Source organism: Orcinus orca, chromosome 3, assembly GCF_937001465.1.
Source record: "Orcinus orca chromosome 3, mOrcOrc1.1, whole genome shotgun sequence".
NCBI lineage: Eukaryota > Metazoa > Chordata > Mammalia > Artiodactyla > Delphinidae > Orcinus > Orcinus orca.
In genome coordinates, this window is record NC_064561.1 from 16885601 (window position 1) to 16911292 (window position 25692).

General features: G+C 46.4%; 1 protein-coding gene across 3 annotated transcripts in view; it reads right to left on the bottom strand.

The window, feature by feature from the left end:
- ADAMTS2 (ADAM metallopeptidase with thrombospondin type 1 motif 2) overlaps positions 1-25692 on the bottom strand; it is a 247008-nt gene that overhangs the window by 155903 nt on the left and 65413 nt on the right. Inside the window, exons 1-2 of one of the 3 annotated variants that reach the window (XM_049708447.1) lie at positions 25072-25154; positions 7692-7851 (exon numbers count right to left, since the gene is read on the bottom strand). In XM_049708447.1, the coding sequence (XP_049564404.1) occupies positions 7692-7836 (145 nt within the window). In that variant the 5' untranslated portion in view covers positions 7837-7851; positions 25072-25154. Of the gene's footprint in view, positions 1-7691; positions 7852-13625; positions 16122-25071; positions 25155-25692 lie in introns of those variants that run through there. The other 2 variants (XM_049708446.1, XM_012538326.3) reach the window with 2 other exon arrangements.

Below are 25692 nucleotides of genomic sequence, written 5' to 3' on the forward strand. Positions count from 1 at the left end.
TAATCAAGACAGTATGGTCCTGGCACAAAAACAGAAATATAGATCAATGGAGCAGGATAGAAAGCCCAGAGATAAACCCATGCACATATGGTCACCTTATCTTTGATAAAGGAGGCAGGAATGTACAGTGGAGAAAGGACAGCCTCTTCAATAAGTGGTGCTGGGAAAACTGGACAGGTACATGTAAAAGTATGAGATTAGATCACCGCCTAACACCATACACAAAAATAAGCTCAAAATGGATTAAAGACCAAAATGTAAGGCCAGAAACTATCAAACTCTTAGAGGAAAACATAGGCAGAACAGTCTATGACATAAATCACAGCAAGATGCTTTTTGACCCACATCCTAGAGAAATGGAAATAAAAACAAAAATAAACAAATGGGACCTAATGAAACTGCAAAGCTTTTGCACAGCAAAGGAAACCATAAACAAGACCAAAAGACAACCCTCAGAATGGGAAAAAATATTTGCAAATGAAGCAAATGACAAAGGATCAATCTCCAAAATTTACAAGCAGCTCATGCAGCTCAATAACAAAAAAACAAACAACCCAATCCAAAAATGGGCAGAAGACCTAAATAGACATTTCTCCAAAGAAGATATACAGACTGCCAACAAACACATGAAAGAATGCTCAACATCATTAATCATTAGAGAAATGCAAATGAAAACTACAATGAGATATCATCTCACGCCAGTCAGAATGGCCATCATCAAAAAATCTAGAAACATTAACTGCTGGAGAGTGTGTGGAGAAAAGGGAACACTCTTGCACTGCTGGTGGGAATGTGAATTGGTACAGGCACTATGGAGAACAGTATGGAGGTTCCTTAAAAAACTACAAATAGAACTACCATATGACCCAGCAATCCCACTACTGGGCATATACCCTGAGAAAACCATAATTCAAAAAGAGTCATGTACCAAAATGTTCATTGCAGCTCTATTTACAATAGCCCGGAGATGGAAACAACCTAAGCGCCCATCATCGGATGAATGGATAAAGAAGATGTGGCACATATATACAATGGAATATTACTCAGCCATAAAAAGAAACGAAATTGAGCTATTTGTAATGAGGTGGATGGACCTAGAGTCTGTGATACAGAGTGAAGTAAGTCAGAAAGAGAAAGACAAATACCATATGCTAACACATATATATGGAATTTAAGAGAAAAAAATGTCATGAAGAATCTAGGGGTAAGACAGTAATAAAGACAGAGACCTACTGGAGAATGGACTGGAGGATATGGGGAGGGGGAAGGGTAAGCTGTGACAAAGCGAGAGAGTGGCATGGACATATATACACTACCAAACATAAAATAGATAGCTAGCGGGAAGCAGCTGCATAGCACAAGGAGATCAGCTCGGTGCTTTGTGACCGCCTGGAGGGGTGGGATAGGGAGGGTGGGAGGGAGGGAGATACAAGATGGAAGAGATATGGGAATATATGTATATGTATAACTGATTCACTTTGTTATAAAACAGAAACTAACACACCATTGTAAAGCAATTATACTCCAATAAAGATGTAAAAAAATACAAATAAAAATTTAAAAAATAAAAAAAAGGGAAACGGAGAGAAACTTACTATAGATGAGAAGACACTGTGACCACAGAGCAGAGGTTAGAGTGATGCAGCCACATGCCAATGAATGCCGGCAGCCACCAGAAGCTGGGAGAGGCAAGGAACAGATTCCCCTCTCGAGCCTCCGGAGGGAACCAGCATTGCTGACACCTTGATTTTAGCCCCTTAAGATCCATTTTGGACTTCTAACCTCCAGAACTATAAGAGAATAAATCTGTGTTTTTTTAAGCCACTGAGTTTATGGTAACTTGTTACAGTGGCAACAGGACACTACGACATAAACCGCTATAGCACAGAAAGCCTCCCCAATCTGGCTTCCAGCAAGTTAGTGACCCCTCCACATCACCTGCCCCATTATCCACCCCTCACCCCCCACCAGGCCTCACCCTTGACTGGGCCCTCTCCCTTATGACTCATACCCACTGCATCACCAAGGTATGCCTGGCAACCTACTACCACCAAGTGGAGCCTTGCCCACTTCCCACCCATGGCCTGTCCTGACAGGGCTGCACTCTCCCTGCACCATCACTCTGGCCTCCCTGCCTCCAGCCTGGACCACAGCAGGCTGGCTGAAATACAGCACTATCTGTCAGGCCCCTTCCCTGCTGGGGCTGCCTGCAGGACACCACACAGCCTCTTTGAGCTCCCAGCATCAGCTCCAGCCCTCTGGCTCCTGCCCTGAGGGCCTACATGAGCTTCACTCCTGGTTCCTCAGCAGCCCAGAAAACTATGTGGCTCAAGGCAATGGGACGGGGCAGAGACACGAGCAGGTCAGTAGGGGAGGAAGGGCTACAGGCCGCCGGGTGGAGACTGCGCGGGCTGGCCACGCTTGGCCACGTGGAGAAGCCACGCAGCACTGGCACCCTGCCCTTCCCTCCTCACAGGCTTTCCTTGGCAGCAGCAGGGCAGAGCGCTCCCGAGGGCAGCATGTCTCCTCTGCCCGCCAGGGAGGACGCCGCAGCCTGACAGCAGCGGGCAAAGGCTTGGCACTGGCTGTTTCAGAGAAGGAGGCAGCCAAGGTCACAGACACTGAGCTGTCTGGCTTCTCTTCCTTCAGCCCAAGGCCAAGTGCAAGGCAGGGTGGGAGACACTGCAGCCCAGCAGCAGCTCACGGGACGGGGTACCACCTGCCTAGCAGGAGCTCACAGCCCTTCCTTGGTCCCAAGGCTATGCCCAGGGACTTCAGTAGGCCTGTGGAGGAGGGTAAAGGACACGTCTACCTCTGCCTCTCATAAAGCACATGTTGCCAATGGGGGTCATGTTTTATTTGGCCCATGTGGTGCTTTTCAGAAATTTGAAGCAACAATTTAAAATCAGGAGGGTTCAAATAAAAGTTCTGATGTCTGGATTCTCTTGACAGTAAGAGGATTGGCTGCCCCAGGCCCACAGTCCCACCAGGTCTTGGTCAGGGGAGCTCAGGAGGGGCTGCCCCTGTGGACAAAGTCTGTCATCTGTGCTGTGCCCACAGTGAGGCCAGGGCCAAATGCCATGTGCCACTGCACTCACGCTGCCGTTTCCATTTTAGCAGAGACATTCTCTCTGTGTCCGTGTTTATATGAAAAGCAGGAAAATTAATGCCAGGCCAAGGGTGGGTGTAATTCTTTTTCTTACCCTCTGCCATTGTCCTCATTGGCATTGCCTGCCGGGCACTGCAGGTCTCTTGAGTTTGCAGCCCTTGTCTTGGGATGGCAGAACTTCTTGCAAATGTGCCTGACAGAGAGACCACATGCCCAGTATGTGACCCAGGGGTCTTTCCCACACAGTGGGGACTTTCCCAGAGTCCCAAGTTCAGTCCTCCTTGGTGTGACCAGCAAGGCCACATCTCCGCGCACTAGGTCTTAGGGTCAGACCAACCATAGCACACCAGGCCTCACAGTCTGGCTGAGATGGCACTAGGGTCCAGCAGAGGCAGAAGAGGGGCAAGGGGTCTGCCTGGGCTGTGCCTGAGCACTGTCCCCTGAGAAGGAGTGAAGGGTACTTACAGTGTTTCTCCTCCATGGGTGTGTACCCCATTCATTGCATAGCCAGCCTTGAAAGGGAGGCTAATTTGCTTCCTGTATAAGCTGAATGGTGGCCCCCAAACATACCAGATTCTAATCACTAGGACCTGTGAATGTTATCCTACATGGCAAAAAAGGACTTTGTAGATGGGATTAGATTATGGATCTTGAGAGGTGGAGATCATTCTGATTATCAGGGTGAATCCCAATGCCATTACCCGCATCCTTTATAAGAGGGAGGCAGAGGGAGATTGACATCACACAGAAGAGGAGGAGGTGATGTGACCACAAAGGCAGAGATTGGAGTGGTGCAGCCACAAGCCAAGGAATGCCAGCAGCCACCAGAAGCTGGGAGGCAACGAACAGATTCGCCTTAGAGCCTCCAGAGGGAACCAGCCCGGCTGACACCTTGATTTCAGCCCAGTGACACTGACTGACTTCAGACTTCTGCCCTCCCAAACTATGAGAGAATGGAGTGCTGTTGTTTTAAGCCACCCAGTTGGTGGTAATGTGTCATAGCAGCCTGGGACTCAGAGGGGCATGACATGCCAGGATCACCCAGTGCAAGCTGTGAGCAGGGCTGAGCTCCTTATCCTGTACCCACTGGCCCTGGCTCCCCCTCAACAACCCCAGACAGTGTTAACAGATGGCAGCCAGGGTGGTGCTCAGGCAGTGGCCTAGAACTGGGAGTGAGGCTCTCTCCATGCTTGTATACAAATGTAAACACACATGCATGCACACAAGTGCAAACGCTAGAGAGACCAATGTTACACAGCACACCTCCCAACATACGGCCCTGGGCACAGGGCTGGCTCTGGGGAAGGCTGAGAAAGGGACTCAGGGTGCTGGGGAAAGGTCCAGTCCAGCAGAGGCCTGGAGATGCCTGAACCTCCTCTCCCCAAAAGGCCACACTGGCACCCTGGCCTTGGAGCCCTGCCCTTCTGGCCCAGCCAGGCTCCCAGGCCCAGCAGAGCGAAGCAGAGACACTTCTGCAACACCTGTGAGTCCAGTGAGGGAAAAAAATTCATCCTGGTCTCCTTCAGTCCCTTGCCCACCCTGGTACCCTCCTCCAGGGCCTAAGGGTGACATTGCTGTGGGCTAAGCTACCCAGTGCAACCTCTAACCGTGGCCTGAGTCCTGGAAGACACGCTAAAAGCATCATTTTCCATCCTTTCCCTGGGCAGTCTGCAACCCAGTAGCTGAACTAAGATGATGGAGACCATTAGTGACAATGATGCTCTGAGGGTCCGGGAGCCCCTGAGACCACCCCAGGAAGCCTGTTGGCTGCTCAGGGAAAACAGGGCAATGGCAACGTGTCTCAGTGCTCTGGAAGAGCTGTGTACAACACACGCTCCCACAAACACCCCATCCCACAGGTCCCCTCACCCATACCCTCACCACCCTCTGCAGGCACCCCCACCCCAACTAGCACACCCACACCCAGCCAGATGCTAATCTCCCAGACCAGGAGGCCCAGGACAGGTGTTTCCCCTTCCCCTTCCTCTGAGGACCCATTATATCCATTGTCCACTGATAAATGGCCAGGGTATTTCAAACCTGCTTCCAGAAGTTGCCCTGCGGGGGCAGGAGAAAACTTCCAGTCAGTACCTCCTGCCTTCTTTGGCCAGAGCCACATTGACATATCAGGGTTCCCATCAGAATTCACCAGAAGAAAGGGTCTCCTACCCTTATACACACACACTCACACACACATCCTGAGAGCCTTTGCATGGAGGTCCTGGTGTTCTGTGCCCAGTAGGCCATGTCCTCTTGCAGGAAAGAGCACGGAGCAAACATGCTTAGCCAAGGACACTCCTTTTACATATCTCCCAGCTGCCACCGTGGGCCCTGACAAGGCCTGGCTGACGGAGAGCACGACTGTCGGGGGTCACCGCAGGCCCTCAGACCAGCTCCAGCATAAAATATGTCTGGACCGCCTCCAGTCAGTGAGTGGGCCTCAGCCCTGGGCCCAGTGGAAACAATCAAGCACATGCAGGGAGAAATGTGCTTTCTGTGGAAAAGTCACCCACACAGGGTCACGCTGACACTGGGCAGGGAGGTCAAGGAAAGGGGGTCTGGCGCCAGACTCTGGGCCTGTGGCCGAGACCTACTGCCCTCGGCCCACAGCCTTCAGCCTACACACCCACAGCCCCGGGCTGAGGTCTAGAGCTCATCCCACCCCATTTCGGTGCAGCCTCAGCCCCAGACCCATGCAATTGGCCTTCCCTCTTCTAAGGTCAATGGTTTCTGGGCTTATCCTGAGTTTGAAATTCCTTTCCTGTGTTCTGAGTTCCAAGCTCTCACGAGAGATAGCCAGATGAGAAGGTTGGGGGAAGGATTCAAGAGAAGATGCCAAAGGCCAACAGAAGCCCAGGAAATAAGGCAAGGCCCGTCAGGCCATGAAGGAGGGCTGCCATGTTCAGGAGATAGGTACCACATTGAATTTGGGATTGGCATCCTGGCCCAGGGCACCTGGCAGCCTCACTGTGCAGGCTTCACCACACCCAGCCTAAGTGGGCCCCCAGGGAACCCCCTGAATCTTCTGGTAGAGATCAAGCCCAAAGTGGCCAGGTCCTCAGCTCTGTGAGACACAGGCATTCCTAATCCCACAGGACAGATGAGAAGGCAGAGGCCAGGGGCCCAAACTTGCCCAAGGGCAGACAGCCAGCGAGGAGCAACACCAGGGCCCTGATCCCTGGTCTGGGGCACTTCCCTTGCCCCATTTCCACTCCTGCCCTCACCCAATGGGATTACTCTCCATTCCTCCCCATGCAGAGAAAGAAGCCCAAGGGTGGGAAAGAGGTAGGAGGGGCTGAAGCTGGGGAAGGCCAGATGGGCAGCGCCTGGGGTGCCCCCTCCACTGTTGGCAGGAGACCTACGATTCATCATCTGGGAAGAAGGGGCAGCTGGAAGTATTGATCGGCTCTGAAGAGCACTGGGATTCCTGATGGGACAATTCCTTTGCAAAAGTATCTGATACCATTCCTTGAAATTAGAATGGTGCCTTGCCAGGCCGTACCCAATTAATCTGCCAGCTGGGAACTCAGAGAGACCTAAATTAAATGAGCCAAGGCTACTTGGGGCAATGGGGGTGTCTCGGCTAATCACAGCATAGCTGGGCTGGCCCAGTAGGGCCTCCGGGGCTCACTGTAAACATGCAGATGAGCCTGACTCAAGACCCAGGCCTCAATGCCCTGTCTGCTGCCACCTGCCCTGGTGATGGGCGAGCACAGCCAGGAATCTAGAACCCAAAACTGAGGGCTAAGCCCACCCTGCAAGAGCCAAGCACAGAGCCTGGGCACTGCCAGGACCACAGCCAGACCCCAACCTGGCCTCACTGAAGCCCGGGACCTGAGATCCTGAGAATGCTGGGGAGGTTTGGGCTAAGGGTAGGTGTGTCCTCCTGGAGGGCTCTGAGAGGCTGCACCGCCTGCCCAGTAGCTCCTTCCATGCTCCTGGGCCCAGAGCGCACTTTGATTCTAAGCTGAAAAAGATAAAACCATATGAGTCTGTGCATAGGTTGCTGAGGCTGCTGGGAGCACTTCTGGGGTCTTTGTGGAGCACTTCCCTACTCTCCTGGCATCTGAGCTGTCTCCCAGAGGGAGCAGGGTCCAATCGGGGCCAAAGAAGCACTCAGGGCCTTTTCTGTGAGCAGCCAGGGAGGTGTGATCACCACTGCAGGGAAAGCACAGCACAGAGGCAGGGGAAAGAGGCTAGGGATGGGGGCAAGGGGGCAGCAGACATCTTCTTCATAGGCATAGGCTCAGAGACACAGGCGCGAGACTCAGGCCAGCGTACAGGCCTGGTCTGGGTCTTGCCTCTTCCCTGACACTTGCCAGCCCTCAGACAGCCAAAGGTAAGACCCTCAGGCAGCCTTTACTGCCTGCTGTGGAGGCCTCAGACCTACAAGCTTATGGCCCACATACACCCAAAGCAGAGGTCCCTGACCCAGCATCCCAGCATGCCCACTGTGCTATGTGGTCAGCAAGGGCGGGTCTCAGCCTTGGCCTGGGACCAGAGCTATAGAAAGGGCGCCTGGGTTCCCCAGGGGGGACATTCAGGGTCCACCATGCAACCCTCCCACCTGCAGCAGCCTTACCTGTGTCCAGGGCCTGTGGCCCCCCCAGAGGAGGGGGTCTGGAGCTGGGCGGCCGGCGATACACCACATGCACACGGCCCTGCTCAGTCTCATTTGCCGCCAGACCCTTCTCCAGGGGCTCGATAAAGAACTCCTCCTCCTCCATACGGATCAGGCCAGCCTGCAGGGCAAAGATGAGACAGTTCAAATTCCCAGCGCACAGCAGACCAAGGAAGAGAAGCAGTGAGGAGGGCTGCAGAGAGCAGAACCTCCAACCTGGCTGAGCAGGGCCCAGTGAACACTGCCCAGCACCCCAGCTAGGTGCAAGGCTTGAACCCCAGGCTGAAGGGCACAAACAGGTGGGCCTAGAGGCCCCATCATTCCAGAAGCTCCACTTCCAGCCACCAAGGCCAGAGCCATTTGGGGGTGATGAACCCTGTCTGAGGAAGGGGTTCTTGCCTGGGTTATCCCCCACCTTCACCCCCAGGAGCCCAAAGTCCAAGACAAAGGCCAAAACTGTCAGGACTGAATCTGCCACAGATATGTTCAGTTGGACCCAAAGAGTGTTTTCAAAGTTCTGAACCCAACACTCAAAATGATGAGATTTCATGTTTCAAAAATGGGATTCCATCTTTCCTTGGAAAATGCAGGCTCTGGCCACAGTGCATGGCACACAGTAGTGGACACTACGGATGGAGCACGCGCCACTGCAGCTGGCCACAGTCCCCGCTGTCTATCCTTGTATCCGCAACAGTCACCAGCCCAGACTCTACAGCAACCGAAGCCTCCCCCAAAACTGGCTATGGCTCTTCCATGCTGCAAAGCCCTCGATGAACCCTTGTCCCCATCAGGATTCAGGCTACTCTGTACTCCAGCATCCAAGGCTCTCAGCCTGCCACTGTCCTCTTTGCCCCCAGCTCACACCTCACACCAGTCGTTGAAACAGTCCTGTCCGTCCAATACAGTGCACACTGCCTGGCCTTCAGGCTCCTGAACCCACAAAGCCCTCAGCTTGGGAGGCCCTGCTCCTGCCCCCAGCCTTGGCCATCCGGTAAACTCTAATTCTCCCTTCAGTGCTTGGCTCAGACCCCCAAATGTCATGCCCCTACTGCAGGTACATGGCCCTGCCCTCCCCTTGAGGCCATCCTGCCATCACTGCCCCATCCAGCTCCCACACTTTTGATTTTTTGGTCCATTATCCATAAACCAATAGTCTTACACTAGGAGTCCCCACTGTGTCAACCTGCAGATGTATTTCCTTTAGATCACACACTTATGACCCACTCGGGGTTTAGGGGTTTTTTAAAACCACTTTTTTGAGGCATGACTGACATGTAAAAAGATGTACATAGTTAATATATACAACTCAGTGAGTTTGGGAATGGTATACATTCATGAAACCATCACCACCATGAAGGCCATAAACATATCCATCACCTCTCACAGTATCCTCCCACCCTTTTTATTGTTATCATTTTTTTGTGGTAAGAACACTACATGTAATATCAACCATCTTAGCAAAATTTAAGTATATGATATTTTTTGATAGAATATTGTTATAGGCACTGTGCTATATAAAAGATCTCCAGAACTTACTTATCTTGCATAACTGAAATTCTGTGCTGTCTGACAATCACCTCCCATTTCCTCCTCCCTCCAGCCCCTGGCAATCACCATCTGACACTCTACTTCTATGAGTTTGACCATTCTAGATTCTACACGTAAGTGAGATCTTGCAGTATTTGTCTTTCTGTGTCTAGTTTATTTCACTTAGTATAATATCCTCCAGTTTCAGCCATTTTGTTGCAAATGGCAGGATCTCCTTCTTTATAAAGGCTGAATAATATTCCATTGTACGTATGTACCACATTTCTTTATCAATTTGTCATCCACAGATAGACATTTGGATTGTTTCCATGTCCATTGTGAATAATGGTGTAATAAACATGGGAGTACAGATATCTCTTCAGTATCCTGTTTTCATTTTCTTTGGGCACATTGCCAGAAGTGGGATTGTTAGTCACATGGTAGTTCTATTTTTAATTTTTTGAGGAACTTCCATATTGGTTTCCATAGTGACTAAACCAATTTTCATTCCCATCAACAGTGCACAAGGGTTTCCTTTCTCCACATCCTCACCAACACTTGTTATCTCTTGTCTTTTTGATAACTATTCTAACAGATGTGGCATGATATCTCATTGTGGTTTTAACTTGTGTTTCCCTGATGATTAGTAATATTGAGCACCTTTTTACATACTTATTGCCCATTTGTATGTCTTCTTTGGAAAAATGTTTGTTTGGGTCTTTTGCCCACTTTAAATTGATATATATATGGCTTTTGAGTTGTATGAGTTCCTTCTATATTTTGGATATTAATCCCTTATCCAATAAGAGGTTTGCAAATATTTTCTCTCATTCTCTAGGTTGCCTTTTCATCTTGTTGATAGTTCCTTTGCTATGCAGAAGTTTTATAGTGTGATGTAGTCCTACTTGTTGATTTTTGCTTTTATTGCTTATGCTTTGGTGTAATAGCCAAAAAATCATTGGCAAGACTAATGCCAAGGAGCTTTTCCCCTATGTATTCTTCTAAGAGTTTTATGGTCTCAGGTCTTAGGTTTAAGTCTTTAATCCATTACCAAATTAATCCATTTAATTTTTGTGAGTGATGTAGGACAGGGGTCCAATTTCATTCTTTTGCATGTGAATATTCAGTTTTCCCAGCACCATTTATTGAAAAGACCATCTTTTCACATTAATTATTCTTGGCTCCCTTGTCAAATATAAGTTGACTGTATATGCATAGGATTATTTCTGGGGTCTTGATTCTGTTCCCTTGGTCTATGTGTCTGTTTTTATGTCAGGACCATACTGTTTTGATTACTATAGGTTTGTAATATAGTTTGAAATCAGGAAGTGTGATGCCTCCAACTTTGTTCTGTCTCAAGATTGCTTTGGCTATTTGAGGTCTTTTGTCGTTCCATAAAAATTTTAGGATTTTTTTTTTCTATTGGAATTTGTAATTTTGATGGGGACTGCATTGAATATATAAATGGTTTGGGGCACTATGGATATTTTAACAACATTAACTCTTCTGATCCATGAACACAGTATATCTTTCCATTTATTTGTGTCTTCTTCAATACCTTTAATCAGTATCTTATAGTGTTCGGTGCACAGATCTTTCACTTCTTTGGGTAAATTTATCCCTAAGTATTTTACTATATTAGATGCTATTGTAAATGGAAATGTTTCCTTTATTTCTTTTCCAGATACTTCACTATTAGTGTATAGAAATGCAACTGACTTTTATATGTTGATTCTGTATCCTAAAACTTTACTGAATTTGTTAATTAGTTCTAACAGTTTTTTTGGTGGAGTCTTTAGAATTTTCTACATACAAGATCATGTCATAAGGAAACAGGGATAAGTTTACTACTTCTTTTCCTATTTGGATGTCTTTTATTTCTTTTCCTTGCTCTGGCAAGAAAGCAAGTTCCAGTACTATTTTGAATAGGAGAAGTGAGAATGGGCACCCTTGTCTTATTCATGATCTTAGAGAGAAAGCTTTCAACTATTCACCACTGAGTATGATATTAGCTATGGGCTGTCACATATGGTCTTTATTATGTTGAGGTATGTTCCTTCTATACTTAATTTGTTTAGAGTTTTTATCATGAAAGATGTTGAATTTCATCAAGTGCTTTTTCTGCACCTATTGAAACGTTCATATAAATTTTATTTTTCATTCTATTAAGGTGGTATATCACATCTATTGATTTGCATATGTTGAACCAAACTTGCATCCCAGGGATGAATCCCACTTGATCATGGTGTATAATCTTTTAAATGTACTGTTGAATTCGGTTTGCTAATATTTTGTCAAGAATTTTTTCATCTATATTCATCGGGGATATTCGCCTGTAGTTTTCTTTTCTTATAGTGTCCTTATCTGGCTTTGGTATTAGGATAATGCTGTTCTCATAAAAGTGAGTTTAGGAGTGTTCCCTCCTCTTTAAATTTTTGGAAGAGTTTGAGGAGGGTTGACATTAATTCTTCAGTAAATGTTTGGTAGAATTTACCCATGGCACCATGTAGTCTTGGGCTTTTCTTTGTTTGGAGACTTTTGATTACTGATTCAATCTCCTTACTCATTATTGGTCTGTTCAGATTATCTATTTCTTCATGATTCAGTCTTGGTAGGTTGTATGATTCTAGTAATTTATCCATTTCTTCTAGGCTGGTCAACTTGTTGGTGTATACGTATTCATAGTAGTCTCTTATGATCCTTTATATTTCTGTAATATCAGTTGTAATGTCTCCTCTTTCATTTATTATGAGTCTTCTCTTTTTCTTGGTAAGTCTAGCTAAATGTTTGTCAATTTTATTTTTTCAAAAAAACCAAATCTTAGTTTTGTTTATATTTTTCACTGTTTTTCTATTTTCTATTTCACTTATTGCTACTTTGATCTTTGTTACTTTCTTCCTTCTGCTAACTTTGGGCTTAGTTTGTTCATCTTTTCCTAGCTCCTTGAGATATAAAGTTAGGTTGTTTATTTGAGATCTTTCTTTTTTATTGTAGGCATTTATTGCTATAAACTTTCCTCTCAGAACTGCTTTTGCTGTGTCACATAAGTTTTGGTATGCTGTGTTTCCATTTTTGTTTGTTTCAAGATATTTTCTTTATTCCCTTTTGATTTCTTCTTTGACCCAGTGGTTGTTCAGGAGTGTATTAATTTCTATGTATTGTGAATTTTCCAGTTTTCCTCCTGTTACTGATTTCTAGTTTCATACCATTGTAGTCAGAATAGTTACTTGGTATGATTTCAGTCTTTTAAATTTGCTAAGACTCGTTTTTTGACCTAATAATATATGACCTATCCTGGAAATTGTTGCATGCAGGCTTGAGAAAAATGTGTATCCTGCTACTGTTGGGTGGAATGTTCTGTTAAATATCTGTTAGGTCCATGTGGCCTACAGTATAGCTCAAGTCCGATGTTTTCTTATTGATTTTCTGTCTGGATGATCTATCCATTGCTGAAAGTGGGGCACTGAAGTCTCCTACTGTTATTGTATTGTTGTCTGTTTCTCCTTTCAGATCTATTATTATTTGATTAATATATTTAGGTGCTTTGATGTTGGGTGCATATGTATTTACAATTGTTATATTCTCATGATGAATTACCACTTTATCATTATATAATGACCTACTTTGTTTCTCGTTACAGTTTTTTGACTTAGTCTGTTTTGTCTTATGTAAGTATAGCTTACCCCTGCTCTCTTTTGGTTTCCCTTTGCATGGAATATTTTTTTCCAGCCCTTCACTTTGAGCTTATGTGTGTCCTTAAAGCTGAAGTGAATCTCTTGTTGGCAGCATATAGTTGGGTCTTGGTTTTTTGTTTTGTTTTGTTTGTTTGTTTGTTTTAATCTATTCAGCCACTCTATATCTTTTGATTGGAGAATTTAACCCACTTACATTTAAAGTAATTATTGATAAGTAAGGACTTACCAAAGCCATCTTGTTAATTATTTTTGGACTTTTTAAAATTCCTTTCTTCCTCTCTTGCTGTCTTCCTTTGTGAATTGATGACTTTCTGTAGTGGTGTACTTTGATTCCCTTCTCTGTATCTTGTGTGTATTTTTATCTTGTGTGTATAAAGGTTTTTGGTTACTCTGAGGCTTACTTGAAACATCTTAGAGATATAAGTTTATTTTAAGTTAATAACAATTTAATTTCAACTGCATGCAAAAACCCTGAACTTTTATTCCTCACCTCCACATTTTATGTTTTTGACATTACAATTTACATATTTTTATATTGTGTATCCATTAACAAATCATCGTAGCTATAGCTATTTGTAATACTTTGGTTCTTTAACCTGTATACTAGAGTTAAGTAGTTAACACACCACCATATTACAGAATTAGAGTATTCTGAAGTTGACTATATACCTACCTTTACCAGTGTGTTATATATATTCACGTGTTTTCATATTACTAATTAGTGTCATTTTGCTTCAGCTTAAAGAACTCCTTTCAGCATATCTCATAAGGTAGATCTAGTAGTAATGAGCTCTCTTTTTGTTTGTGTGGGAAAGTCTTTATCTTGCCTTCATTTCTGAAAGACACTTTGCCAAGTAAAGCATTCTTTGTTGGTAGTTTTTCCTTTCAGCACTTTGAATATATCATTCTACTCTCTCCTGGCCTGCAAGGTTTCTGCTGAGAAATCCACTCATGGCCTTATTGGGATTCTCTTGTATGACAGAAATTTTTTCTCTTGCTGCTTTTAAAATGATCTCTTTGTCTTTGCTTTTAGATAGTTTATTATAATGTGTCTTGGAGAAGATCATTTTGGGGTGACCTAGTAGCTTCATGAACTTAGATGTCTAAATCTCTCTCCAAGGTTTGGGAAGTTCTCAGCTACTGTTTCTTTAAATAAACCCTCTGCCACTTTCTCCCCCTATTTTCCTTCTTGGGCTTCAATAATGCATAGATTGTTTCTCTTAATGAGCCCCATAGGTTTCCTCATTCCTTTTAATTCTTTTTTCTTCCTGCTCCACTGATTAGATAATTTCAAATGATCTGTCTTCTAGTTCACTGATTTTCTCTTCTGCTTGGTCCAGCTGGTGTTGATTCTCTCTATTGAATTTTTCAGCCATTGAATTCTTCAGCTCCAAAATTTTGTTTGGTTCTTTTTATGTTTTATATTTCTTTGTTGAAATTTTCATTTTGTTCTTGTATTGTTTTCCTGATTTCATTAAATTGTTTATCTGTGTTATCCTGTAGCTTTCTGAGCATCTTTAGAACAATAATTTTGATTTTTTTGTCAGGCAATTCATGTATCTCATTTTTTGTGGGTCAGTTGCTGGAAATTTACTGTGTTCCTTTGATGATGTGATGTTTCCCCAATTCTTCAAAATCTCTGTGCCTTGCATAGCTTTCTGCACATTTCCAGATTTTATGGACTGACTTCAGTAAGAAAGACCTTCACCTGCAGTGGGGTGGGGGGCACACTGGATCTAGTGATGCAGAGCACCAAGTGTGGGGAGTATGGTGGCTTTGGGTCCAGAGGAGAGGTGATGTCTCATTGGCTCAGGCTGCTAGATCCATGACATCAACAGTTGTGTGGTCCTTGGTGACAACTGCTGCAGGGAGTCCACAATGGCTGCAAGGACTCTCGAGGTCTTCAGTGGGGCCTCCAGGTCCAGCAGCTAGGGACCAAGTTATGCAGTGGTGGTGGCTAGAACCAGTGGTATGCACATACACAGCTTCAGGGGCCAGCTGCAGGTGCCTGGGTAGTAGCAGTGTCCAGTTGCAGACACACTCATGACAAGGGTCAGGGCCAGCAGGAAGGACAAGTGTCAACTGTGGGCACACTAGCAGCTACCTGAGCCCTGGCTGTTGATGTGCACTCTTAGGGCTGCAGGGTCTCACCATGGGGGCACACATGGCAGTGGAGGCTGGTGATGGGAATCAGGTTGATGGCACACATGTGCACAGCTGGAGGCTAGTCCTGAGTGTATGCACAGTGGTAGGGGTCAACCATAGTGGTCTAGTCTGGCGTTTTGCACTTATGCAGCTGCAGAGGCCTGGGCCAGTTGCCCGTGCAGATCCTTGTTGAGGACGGGGTGGGGATGGAGGAAGCAAGAGGGCTCAGGTGCCTGGTGTCTATGAATGCAAAAACCTGTAGAGCAAAACCTCAGCTCTAAAATCTGCAGGAGGTTTGCAGCAGCTGTGCTGGCCATTGGTTTCTTCAGTAGTGAAAGCTGCTGGGGTCCTCTGCAGAGCAGGCCACAAAGAACCATGGTCGCTCCCACTACATGGCTGGTGGGAGCCCCTGTCCTTCTTCCTTGTTCCTAGCTGTTTCTATTCATCTCACCTTTGCTGGTCTCTGGGTGGGGTGAAACCAAAGTGGGTCCTTTGTGCGGTGCCCAAAGAGGCTAGGGAAACTGGTCACTCACCCCACTCTCCCTTTCCCAGTGAGGGAAACTCTTTCTTGCTGGGGATGACAGGATGATGCAGGAAGAATGAAGCTGTCTTCCCTCTCTTCTTGTGTAGTTATTCTCAAGTTTTTTGTTCCACTGTGTTACTGAAGTTTCTTAAGTGGACTCCTGAGCTCTCCTAGAGTTGTTTTTGTTCATGGATAGCTGTTTAATTAATCATCTTTGTTGGGGGATGGAGGCTGGGGTCCCCTAACACATCAACTTAGTGATTTCACTCAGGGGGTTTTAAAAGCTTGAATTAGTTGCTCCGACTTAAGAATCAGAGGGTTCCACGTAAATGAGCAGATTTCCAGATTCTCTCAAAACATCAGAAAGGCTGGCATTTCCTGTTGTCCATCTGCTTAGCTGGCAGTGGCCAGAGGTCCCCTTTAGGGTTCTCCCCTTGAGCATCCAGAGGGAATACAGCCCTGCCAGCAACTACTTTGGCCTCCAGACCTGTGAGAGAGAAAGTTTCTGTTGTTTTCAGTAATTTCCAACAGCTGCAGGAAATTAATACATGGTCCCAGTGGGTAGTGGGATGAAGTGGGTGGCCATTCACTGAACAGCACAGAATGAGGCGCAAGAGCTGCAGACCCCTGGGGACACAGGTTTAAGGCATCTTGGACTTCTGTGGAAGGGGTCCAGGACAAAGAGGAAGGGCAGGAGCCAGAGCGATGAGGGCCAAGATTGGGACACCAAGGTCACCAGACTGTGGGAAGATACAGGAGAGGAAGGACCCATGGGAACCCTGCAAGCCCCCACACTCTGATTCATCCCTGGGTCCCAGGGCCCTTCCAGGCCTGGAGAGGGTGAGCAAATGTTTGCAAGATGAGTAAATAAATGACCCCAAAACTGCAGGACGTGTTCTCTGAGAGAGAGACAGATGGCAGGGTGAGTATACTGTGGGCCATCCCCTTCTACTGGCACATGGTTAGGCATGGACATATATACACTAACAAACGTAAGGTAGATAGCTAGTGGGAAGCAGCCGCATAGCACAGGGATATCAGCTCGGTGCTTTGTGACCACCTGAAGGGGTGGGATAGGGAGGGTGGGAGGGAGGGAGATGCAAGAGATATGGGAACATATGTATATGTATAACTGATTCACTTTGTTATAAAGCAGAAACTAACACACCATTGTAAAGCAATTATACCCCAATAAAGATGTTAAAAAAAAAAGTGTTTACAATAGCAAACATTTCTCTACGCAGCCATTGACATTTCCCATGTTTGTGGTTTGGGGGAAGACTGGTGTCTCAAACCCCTCTAATTAATGGAACCCATTCAAGGACATGTGGCAGGGTGGCAGCAGGTGAACGGTTTGGGAGTCTGGTGTTCTGAGTTCCCGGCACCATTTCTGTCTGGCCAGGTTGCCTCGGCCCAGGTGCCAAAGCTCCTGGGCCTCCAATTACTCGCCTGTAAAGGGGGGCGGTTCTCCCTCCCCTCATGTGGTTGCTGCAGGAGCATATGCAGCCTGGGAGGCACTCAGAACCAGGGCACACGTAAGAAGTACTCTGCAACCCAAGTGATGTCATCCACCTGCTTGCTTTCCAAAGGAGAAAACTGAGACTGAGGGGCGGGAAGGCCTGCCCCAAATGGAATGAGTATCTCCTGGGTGGAGACCAGGCCTATCCTGACAATTAAGGCAGGGCACTGGGGCATCAGGGTCCAGCAGGGCAGCCCCCTCTTCTGGAGGGACACTTGTACCCCAGGCTTAGAGCCATCTATGCCACAGGCCCAGCATCCTGGGGTTGTTCTGGAGGGACCCAGCGTGACAATGACCCAGAAGCCAATCTGGTGAGGAGCAGTCCTCTCTGGCCTGAGAGACCCCAGGACAATTTGGAGTCTCCCCGTACACAGGAGTCGGGTTCTTCTCCTTGACCGGCCTTATGATGAAAGGCTGCTGGGCTGACGAACGGGCACTGGATCTCTTTGATGCTGACCTCTACCTTGCTGTTGTCAGGAAGCCAGGGCCCAAGTTGGTCAAGATGCCTGGCAGGGAACCTCCCAAGGGCCCATCTGAAGGGCAATGAAGTGCCCTGAGATAAATCGGAAGTATGGCACCAGTTTACTCAGGTTTCCTCGTGCAACCAGAGACTTCAAATTGACGGTTCTCTCATGGAGAAGTTGTACCCCTCACCAGCAACAGCCCGTCTCTGACAGGTACTGTGGAACATAACTGGGGGTCACATTGATGAACATGGATGGCACCTGCCCCAAGAGCAGAAGGTCACCACTCGAGACCAGTGGATGACCACCCCAGACCAGCATTCGGTCACCCTGAGGCCACCTCAAGACCAGCACTGACCATCCCAGGAGCAATGGATGACCACCTGAGCCCAGCGGCTGATCACCCCTCAAGGCCATTGGCCAGAGTACTGCCTGGTGAGGGGCCCTCCACAAAGAAAGCAGGGTTCCTTTTATTGCCTGATTTTCAAGCATTTTAGTATGCATGCCAGGAATAATCTGTCTGAAAAACTGCAAAAGAAAATTGACAAGAGGACAAGGTACAGAACGTGGGCTATGTTTTGCTGAGTTTTTTCCAGGACTTTGATTTTCCTGCTGCCAGTGGTAAGTATATCTGGTTTTACATGTAATTTTTATTAATAAGAATCAGTTTCTTCTCCCCACTTGGTAAATATTAAAGAAGTCTCTGAAGCACACTGAGATGAAGGGCATTCAATCAGGAGCCTGCCCGTGTCTGTCCAGACTGGTGTTCCATGGAGGGGCTGACACCCAGACCCTGGCTCTCACCTGAAATCCACTCTGCTCTTGAACTCTGTGACTGTCAGCCTAACGTGGCCAGGAGGGAGGCTCATGGGAGGACTCTATTCTCGAACCTCAGGTGGCTCCACAGAGGCCTGGAATCTGGCAGTTCTTTGGTCATCAAATCAAATCACTAGTTCTCAGATCTTGGTGAATTATAAGATGCCTGCCCTACCTCCTCCTTCCTCTGTGCCCTGTTCCTTTGTTGTTTGGTTTTTTACTTTTTTTTTTTTTTTTTAAGCTGCACCACACGGATTGTGGCATCTTAGTTCCCTGACCAGGGGTTGAACCTGGGCCCTGGCAGTGAAAGCACCAAGTCCTCACCACTGGACCACCAGGGAATTCCCTGCTGTTTGGATTTTGATGAAGTAGTCACTAGAAATGGAAACTAAAAGTTAAACATTTATCAGAATCAAGAGGCTTGACAGATATCCTCTGTTACTTTGAATTTTAAAGCACTAGAGATACTGACACTCTCAGTGTTGGGGTCTCACAGGCAAGCAAGTGTGCATCCTGGTCCTATGTGTGAGGTGCCCAGTTTGCCATCCCCACTGGCTCCTTCAGTGGAAGCCACAGGCTGCAGCATGTGGCAGGCACCTGCGTGTGTGTGATGGTGACCAGGTCTGTCACTCAGCCTTGTCATTCTTGCAACCTCCGGCACCAAGACTGTCAGGTGTCTGTCAAGGTTGCAGAAGTGACAATCAAGAATAGAGAGAAAAAAAGAAGTTGCTCCAAAAACAGAAGGATCTAGATTTTGATAGAGGACAAGACAGCATGCATCTGCATCAGCTCACATTCGCCCCAGACTCAACCTTGCTCTGATACACATGCATGTGCACACACACACAAACACACACACACACTCTCTTGCCACAGGAATTCCCCCAAAATGCTGGCATCTGGTAAGATTCCTACTCCTGGAGATATTTTAGCTCCAAGAGAACTGTATCCTTTCTTCCATTCTTCCTTTTGGTAATGAACCCATGAGATTCAGTTGGGCACCAGCCTCCCCTGCAGGGAGAGAGGCCACATGGCGAGGCCTGGTCTGATGATGGTGTAGTGGTGATACTGCCAAAACGGGGTCTGCCACTTCCAGGGCATCTCACCCAGCCTGCTTGGGCACTCTTTCCCCTCCCAGCTCCCTGGGGAAGACAAGGGCAACCCTGGAAGCTTGATGGGGAGGGGACTGGACCCCAACCGCTGACCCCTCATAGGAATTAGAACCAAATCCCATTGGATTTACGTCCCTCCATCCTAGCTACTAAGGGCTCCTTCACAGTTCAGCATCACAGCAGATGTTTTGCATATTGATTTTTCCACTTTTCCAAAAGTAGCACCAGCCATCTCTTGGGGGGAACTGGCCACTAGCAAGTGACAGCAATTCCATGGAGTCATTTGTCTTCTCCCCTGTGTCTCTGTCAGCTACTGTTCTAACCCTTCCAGAACATCACCTTCTGGAGCGGTCTGTCTATGGATGCCCTTGCCTCCCCTGCTCTCTGCCTCATTTGGTGGATCCACGGGGCCTCGCCATGTGCCATCCACACCCCTCCTTCCTCTTGGAAAGCCATTCCTCCTCCTGGTGTGTAGGCCACAGCCTGTCCTCCCAGTTCAGAGGGGAAGCTATGGCTGGAACTGGGCCTTGCAGGGTTCTACTGAGCTGAGTGACCACAAACAGAGTCATCCCTGAGCGCCACAGAGCCCCGACAAGTTCACTTGACAGGTCATGCCCTTTCTTGGAACTGGTTTCAGGACCTCTGGATCCTTTGCTCCAGAAAGTCCCTCTTTGGCCTTAAGATGGCCAGAGTCAGTTTCTGAGGCTCAAAACCATTAAGCCCTGTGCTCAGCCGGGTGCTAAGGAAGGCCAGACCCCACTTTGAAGGGCAAGGTGGAGGGAGAGATGGCCACAGGGAGCAATCACTGGATGCAGAGCCAGGAGACCTGGCTCCAAATCCTGGTCTTGGGCCAGCCCTGTTCCCTCTGCAGCCCCCTTAACTGCAAAGTGAGGAGCGGAGCCAGATGACCTGCAAATTAGGGGCGTGGTGCCACCTGTGTGACCCCTGGGCTTCAGTCCCCACTGTAAGCCAGGTGTTCTACAGGAGCCTTCAAATACAGTGTGAATTCAAACCCCCCTAAAATTCTTTAAGGCAAAACATTTCATTTCCAGAGGACTCTAAGGTTCAAAGAAGTTAAACTACTGCTCAGATTTCCCAGCGGGGCAGGAACAGTCTCGGGAACATAGCCTTGCCCTCCCAACACTGGCCCCCAGCAGATCCAGCAGGGAGGGCACCAAACCCCAGCATTCTCTTCACCACCATTGCAGTTTTTGCCTTACTCAACTTTGTTAAATTCTAGCTCGATATTCCTAACTGCTAAGACTCTGAGCCTGAATCCTGATCTCTCCCCTTATAAACAATTACAGAGGCATTAAAGATCTGTTAGTATCAAACTGAGACTATCCTTGACTCAATCAGAAAGCTTAAAATAGAGTTAAAAAGGGAATAATTTTCTCACTATGAAACTCATGCTTTTTAAAATATATAACAGCTTTACTGGGCTATAATTCACATATCATACAATTCATTCACTTACACTGTACAATTCAACTATCACCACAATCGATTCTAGAATATTTTCAAAACACCCCAAAAAGAAACCCCGTACACATCTACGGTCCCTCCCCATTTTCTCCCAATACCCCCACCGACCCTGCTGCCACGCACTAGCCCCTGCAACCGCTAATCTACTTTCTTACTCTATGGATTTCCTTATTCTGGACACTTCATATAAATTGAATCATATAGTATGTGACCTTTTGTCACTGGTTTCATTCACCTAGTAAAATGTTTTCAAGATTCCAAATAAGGTCAGTACTTAAATTCACTTTTATTGTCCAATAATACTCCATTTTACAGATATACCACATTTTATTTACCCATTCGCTGGTTGACGGACATTTGGGTTGTTTCCACTTTTTGGCTTTTATGAATAATGCCACTTTGAACATGTAAGCACAAGTTTTTGTGTGGACATATGTTTTCATTTTTCTTGAGCACAGATCTAGGAATGGAATTGTTGGGTTATATGGTAACTCTGTGCCAGACTGCTTCCCAAACGTGCTGCACCATTTTACATTCCCACCAGCAGTGTTCCAATTTCTCCACGTCCTCACCAACAGCTGTTATTATCTACCTTTTTTCTCCTAGCCATCCCCATGTGTATGGAGTGATATCCCATTGCGGTTTGGATTAAAATTTTCCTGATAACTAAGGATGCTGGGCATCTTTTCATGCGCTTATTGGCCATGTGTTTCTCTTCTTTGGAAAAATGACTATTTAGACTCACTGCTCATCTTTTAATTGGATTAATTTCCTTTTTGAATTGTGAGAGTTCTTTATATATTCTAGATACAATTCCCTATTAGATATACAATGTGCAAATATTTTCTATCATTCTGTAGGTTATCTTTTGACTTTCTTGGTGGTGTTCTTTGAAGTTATAAAGGACATTCATAAAGTCCACCTTATCTATTTTTTCTTTTATCATTTGTGTGCTCTTGCTGTCATATCTAAGGCTTTGCCTAAACCAAAATAATAAAGATTTACTCCTACATTTTTTAAGAGTTTTATAGTTTTAGATCTTATATTTAGATCTATGATCCATTTTGAGTTAATCTTTCTATGGTATGAGGTAGGGATCCAACTTCATTCTTTTGCTTGTGGATATCCAGTTGTCCCAGCACCATTTGTTGAAAAGACTATTCTTTCCTCCACTGATGTCTTGGCACTCTTGTCAAAAATCAATGTGAAGTTATTTCTGGATTCTCAGTTCTATTTCATTGATCTATATGTTTATCATTCTGCCAGTACCACACAGTCTTGACTACTGTAACTTTGTAGTAAGTTTTGAAATCAGAAAGTGAGTTCTCTAACCTCATTCTTCTTTCTCAACATTATTTTGACTATTTTGGGTTTCTTGTATCTTCATATGAATTTTAGCTTGTCAATTCCTGACAAGAAGCCAACTGGGATTGTGACAGAATACAATGTTTTTTAACCTCATGTTTGGTGTCACATTAATTCACCTCTTATGCTAACCCTCGAGGAATGCTTGCCTAGAGAGAACACTGCATTAGAAACCAAGAGATTGGGATGGGAACCTTAATTCTGCAGACTAACCAGATATGTGACCTTGAGCAAATCAGAGCCTTAGGAAGCTGTGGTGTATAGAGGCACTGTACTCACCTCTACTGCTAGAGAGAATCCTCTCAATAGCATCCACCTCAGCTCCACTTTACATCTCTCTCCATCATTCCTCACCTGCCACTTAATGCAGCCCAGACTTGAATTAAAAATCTAAAATCTAGTCCCCACAAATAGGGAAATCACAGGTTAAAATACCAGAATTGACCTCTTCATCCATTCTGCTGTGATAATTATGGTTACAAACCAGAAGTCATTTACCATATATTCTGGAAAGGAAATCTATGCAATGTAAAAATAATTCATAATTTGACTTTAATAACGTGGGGCAAAAATTGTCAAACAAGTCAGCAAAAATGAAAGAAAAGGGTAGAGGAGGTAGAAGAAGTAGTTAACTGCATTAATTTCTTAAATTTCCATAGAAGGATCAATAGTTACTGACAAGCGGCTAAAGTTGATAGCCATAAGTTTAAGAATACTAAAAAAGTCACAATTAGAAAAATTAATATATTCCTTCTGAATAACTGAAGATGGAGAACAGATCATACAGCAAATAGAAAAACAGCAAAAAAAGCATAAAAACAAAAAAAATAAGTAAGTTGACAAAAGTAACAATAAATATATCTGTTATAATAATAAATGTAAATGGTCAGATTACTTCCAAAAATCTCTATGACTTGCCAAAAAAACGACAAAAAAGGCCAGGCCAAAAGAGTTTTACAGGTGAGGCTTTTCACCACTTAAGGAACAAATATATCCATGTCATATTGTTGACTAAGGAAGGCAGGCCCATCTCCAGTATTATGATGCACTTATGTAAAGTCATCTGTGTCTCCGTGCCTAATGCCAGCACAGCCTAACAATGCAGGGCAAGTCCACCAAGTCACTCGGCTTTGATTCAAATGCTGTCTTCAGCACTGGCTAACTGTGGACTCTGAGCTTCAGTGTTGCCAGGGTACAACAAGGATAATAGAAGTAATTGCACAGTTGGTTTGAGGGTTAAACCAGATAAAGCACCTGGCACACTGCATAATAAACTAGCCCGACATCATCATTATTAGTAAGATGAAATGAGAGTTGTCTGGACACACATATAACAAAGAGTTAACAGTGTCAAGGTTTGGAGTGAGTTTTGCTTTTTTATTAGTATTTTCTGTAGTTTTCACGGTTTTTTGTTTTTTTGGATTTTTTAACAAAAGGCACACATCAAAACAGACAATTTGTTTAAAGAAAGGAGCAGGGAAGGGGGAAAGGGGCAGGGAGAGAAAGATAAGGGAGAAAAAAATAGGATAAACAAGATGCTGACAAGAACCCTTCACAGAGACCAAAGTAGGGCCTGGCCAGTCAGTGTTCTCACTAAATCAGGCAGCACCAGGATGGCTCCCACGGGAGCTGGCCTGTCCAGTCTGTGAGAGTCCACACCAGTGCCGGGGAGGGCCTCCAGGAGCTGGTCTCCCAGCCTGGCCAAGAGACAGGGGTCAGCAGGTCAGGCGCAGACCCCAGGACCACAGCAGGCCTGCCCATCCATCACAAGACCTGACACCCATCCCTGCCAGATGCTCTGGCTGACATTCCCCAGGTCTTGCTCAGCATGAAGACCGTGTCGGGGAATGTCCCCAGTCACAAATTAACATTCACATAAATAACAGGGAGCTCGCCACTGGAGAAGAAAAACGACTCTTGCTGTAGGAACATTTGCCAAAATATCAAAAAGTGGAATTTTTCTTTCTCATATCTCACCAGCTGGGCCCCAGCAGACTGTGGCCTTGAGACTCAAGCTGGAAGTGAGCTAACAGGATAAGGTCCAAGTTCCTTGATCAATGTCAAGGTCTGTCAACAAACACTCCCCTGAGCTGGCACCCAACCCTAGGGCATCCCAGCCTGCATAACACACACACCACCAGCTAGAACCCAACACATTTGCACTGCTGTCCCAGCAGGCCTCCCTGCCTCCTTGGAGGCCATGCATACCCTGCCCTTCCTCCCATCCTCCGACTTGGCTGGGACCAGCATGTCTGAGCCCCACCACCACCCCCAGCCTGGTCCAGTCAGGGTCTGGTCGGGGGCTGGGGAGCTGGGGCACTTGCCTAACAGCACCGATGTCTGCTTTTTCCCTAGATGTGTGTTATTTGAGGTGCTGACGACTGCTATGAAGGGGCTAATATCCCCATAAGCAATGTTACTGGTGGCAGGGGCCCTGGGCGAAGGTGTCACCAACCACCTGTACCCATGAAGCCCCAGACTCTGCACACACTTTCACTCAGTCATCCTGGACCTCCTGGAGACTCATGCTGGCAAGCAAAGCCCACAAGGCTCACGTGCCTGGCAACCCCAGGACTACCCCTTGGCATTCAAACTGGCTCACTCCACACCTGCCAGCTCCGATGCTCCAGGAAAAAGCTTTTGACACACATCCTCCCACAAGATGCCAGGGCCAGCACCTCCTCCATTACCTCTGCCTTAGTCTGCTCAGGCTGCCTCAACAAAATACTGCAGTCTGGGTGGCTTCAACAGCAGAAATTTATCTTCTCACAGTCGTGGAGGCTGGAAGTCAGAGATCAAGATATCAGGAGGGTTATCAGCAGGGCTGGTTTCTTCTGAGGCCTCTCTCCTTGGCTTTTAGGGGGCCATCTTCTCCTTGTGTCCTCACATGGTCACCCCTCTATGTTTGTCTGTGTCCAAATTTCCTCTTAAAAAGGAAGTCACATTGGATTAGGGCCCCACCCACATGACCTCAATGTAACTTAGTTAACACCTGGAAAGAACTTATCTCCTGTTTGGGAGTCACATTCTGAGGTACCAGGGGTTAGGACCTCAACATTTGAATGGGGGTTGAGGGGACACAATTTAGCCCAGAACAGCCTCCATGCACCAATGCTGCCCAGATTCAGAGCTGGCTGCTGGCAGGGGTGCCAGGTGGTCCCTGGGCCCAGAATGACAGAGCTGGGCAGGTCTGCTGCTCAGAGAGTGACTCTGGGCAGCAGAAAGGAGGGTCAACCCCTGAGTCACACCCAAGTGGGCCAGCATTCAGGCAAGTTGGAGCACACCCAAGGCTGGCCTCATGGGACTCCTGA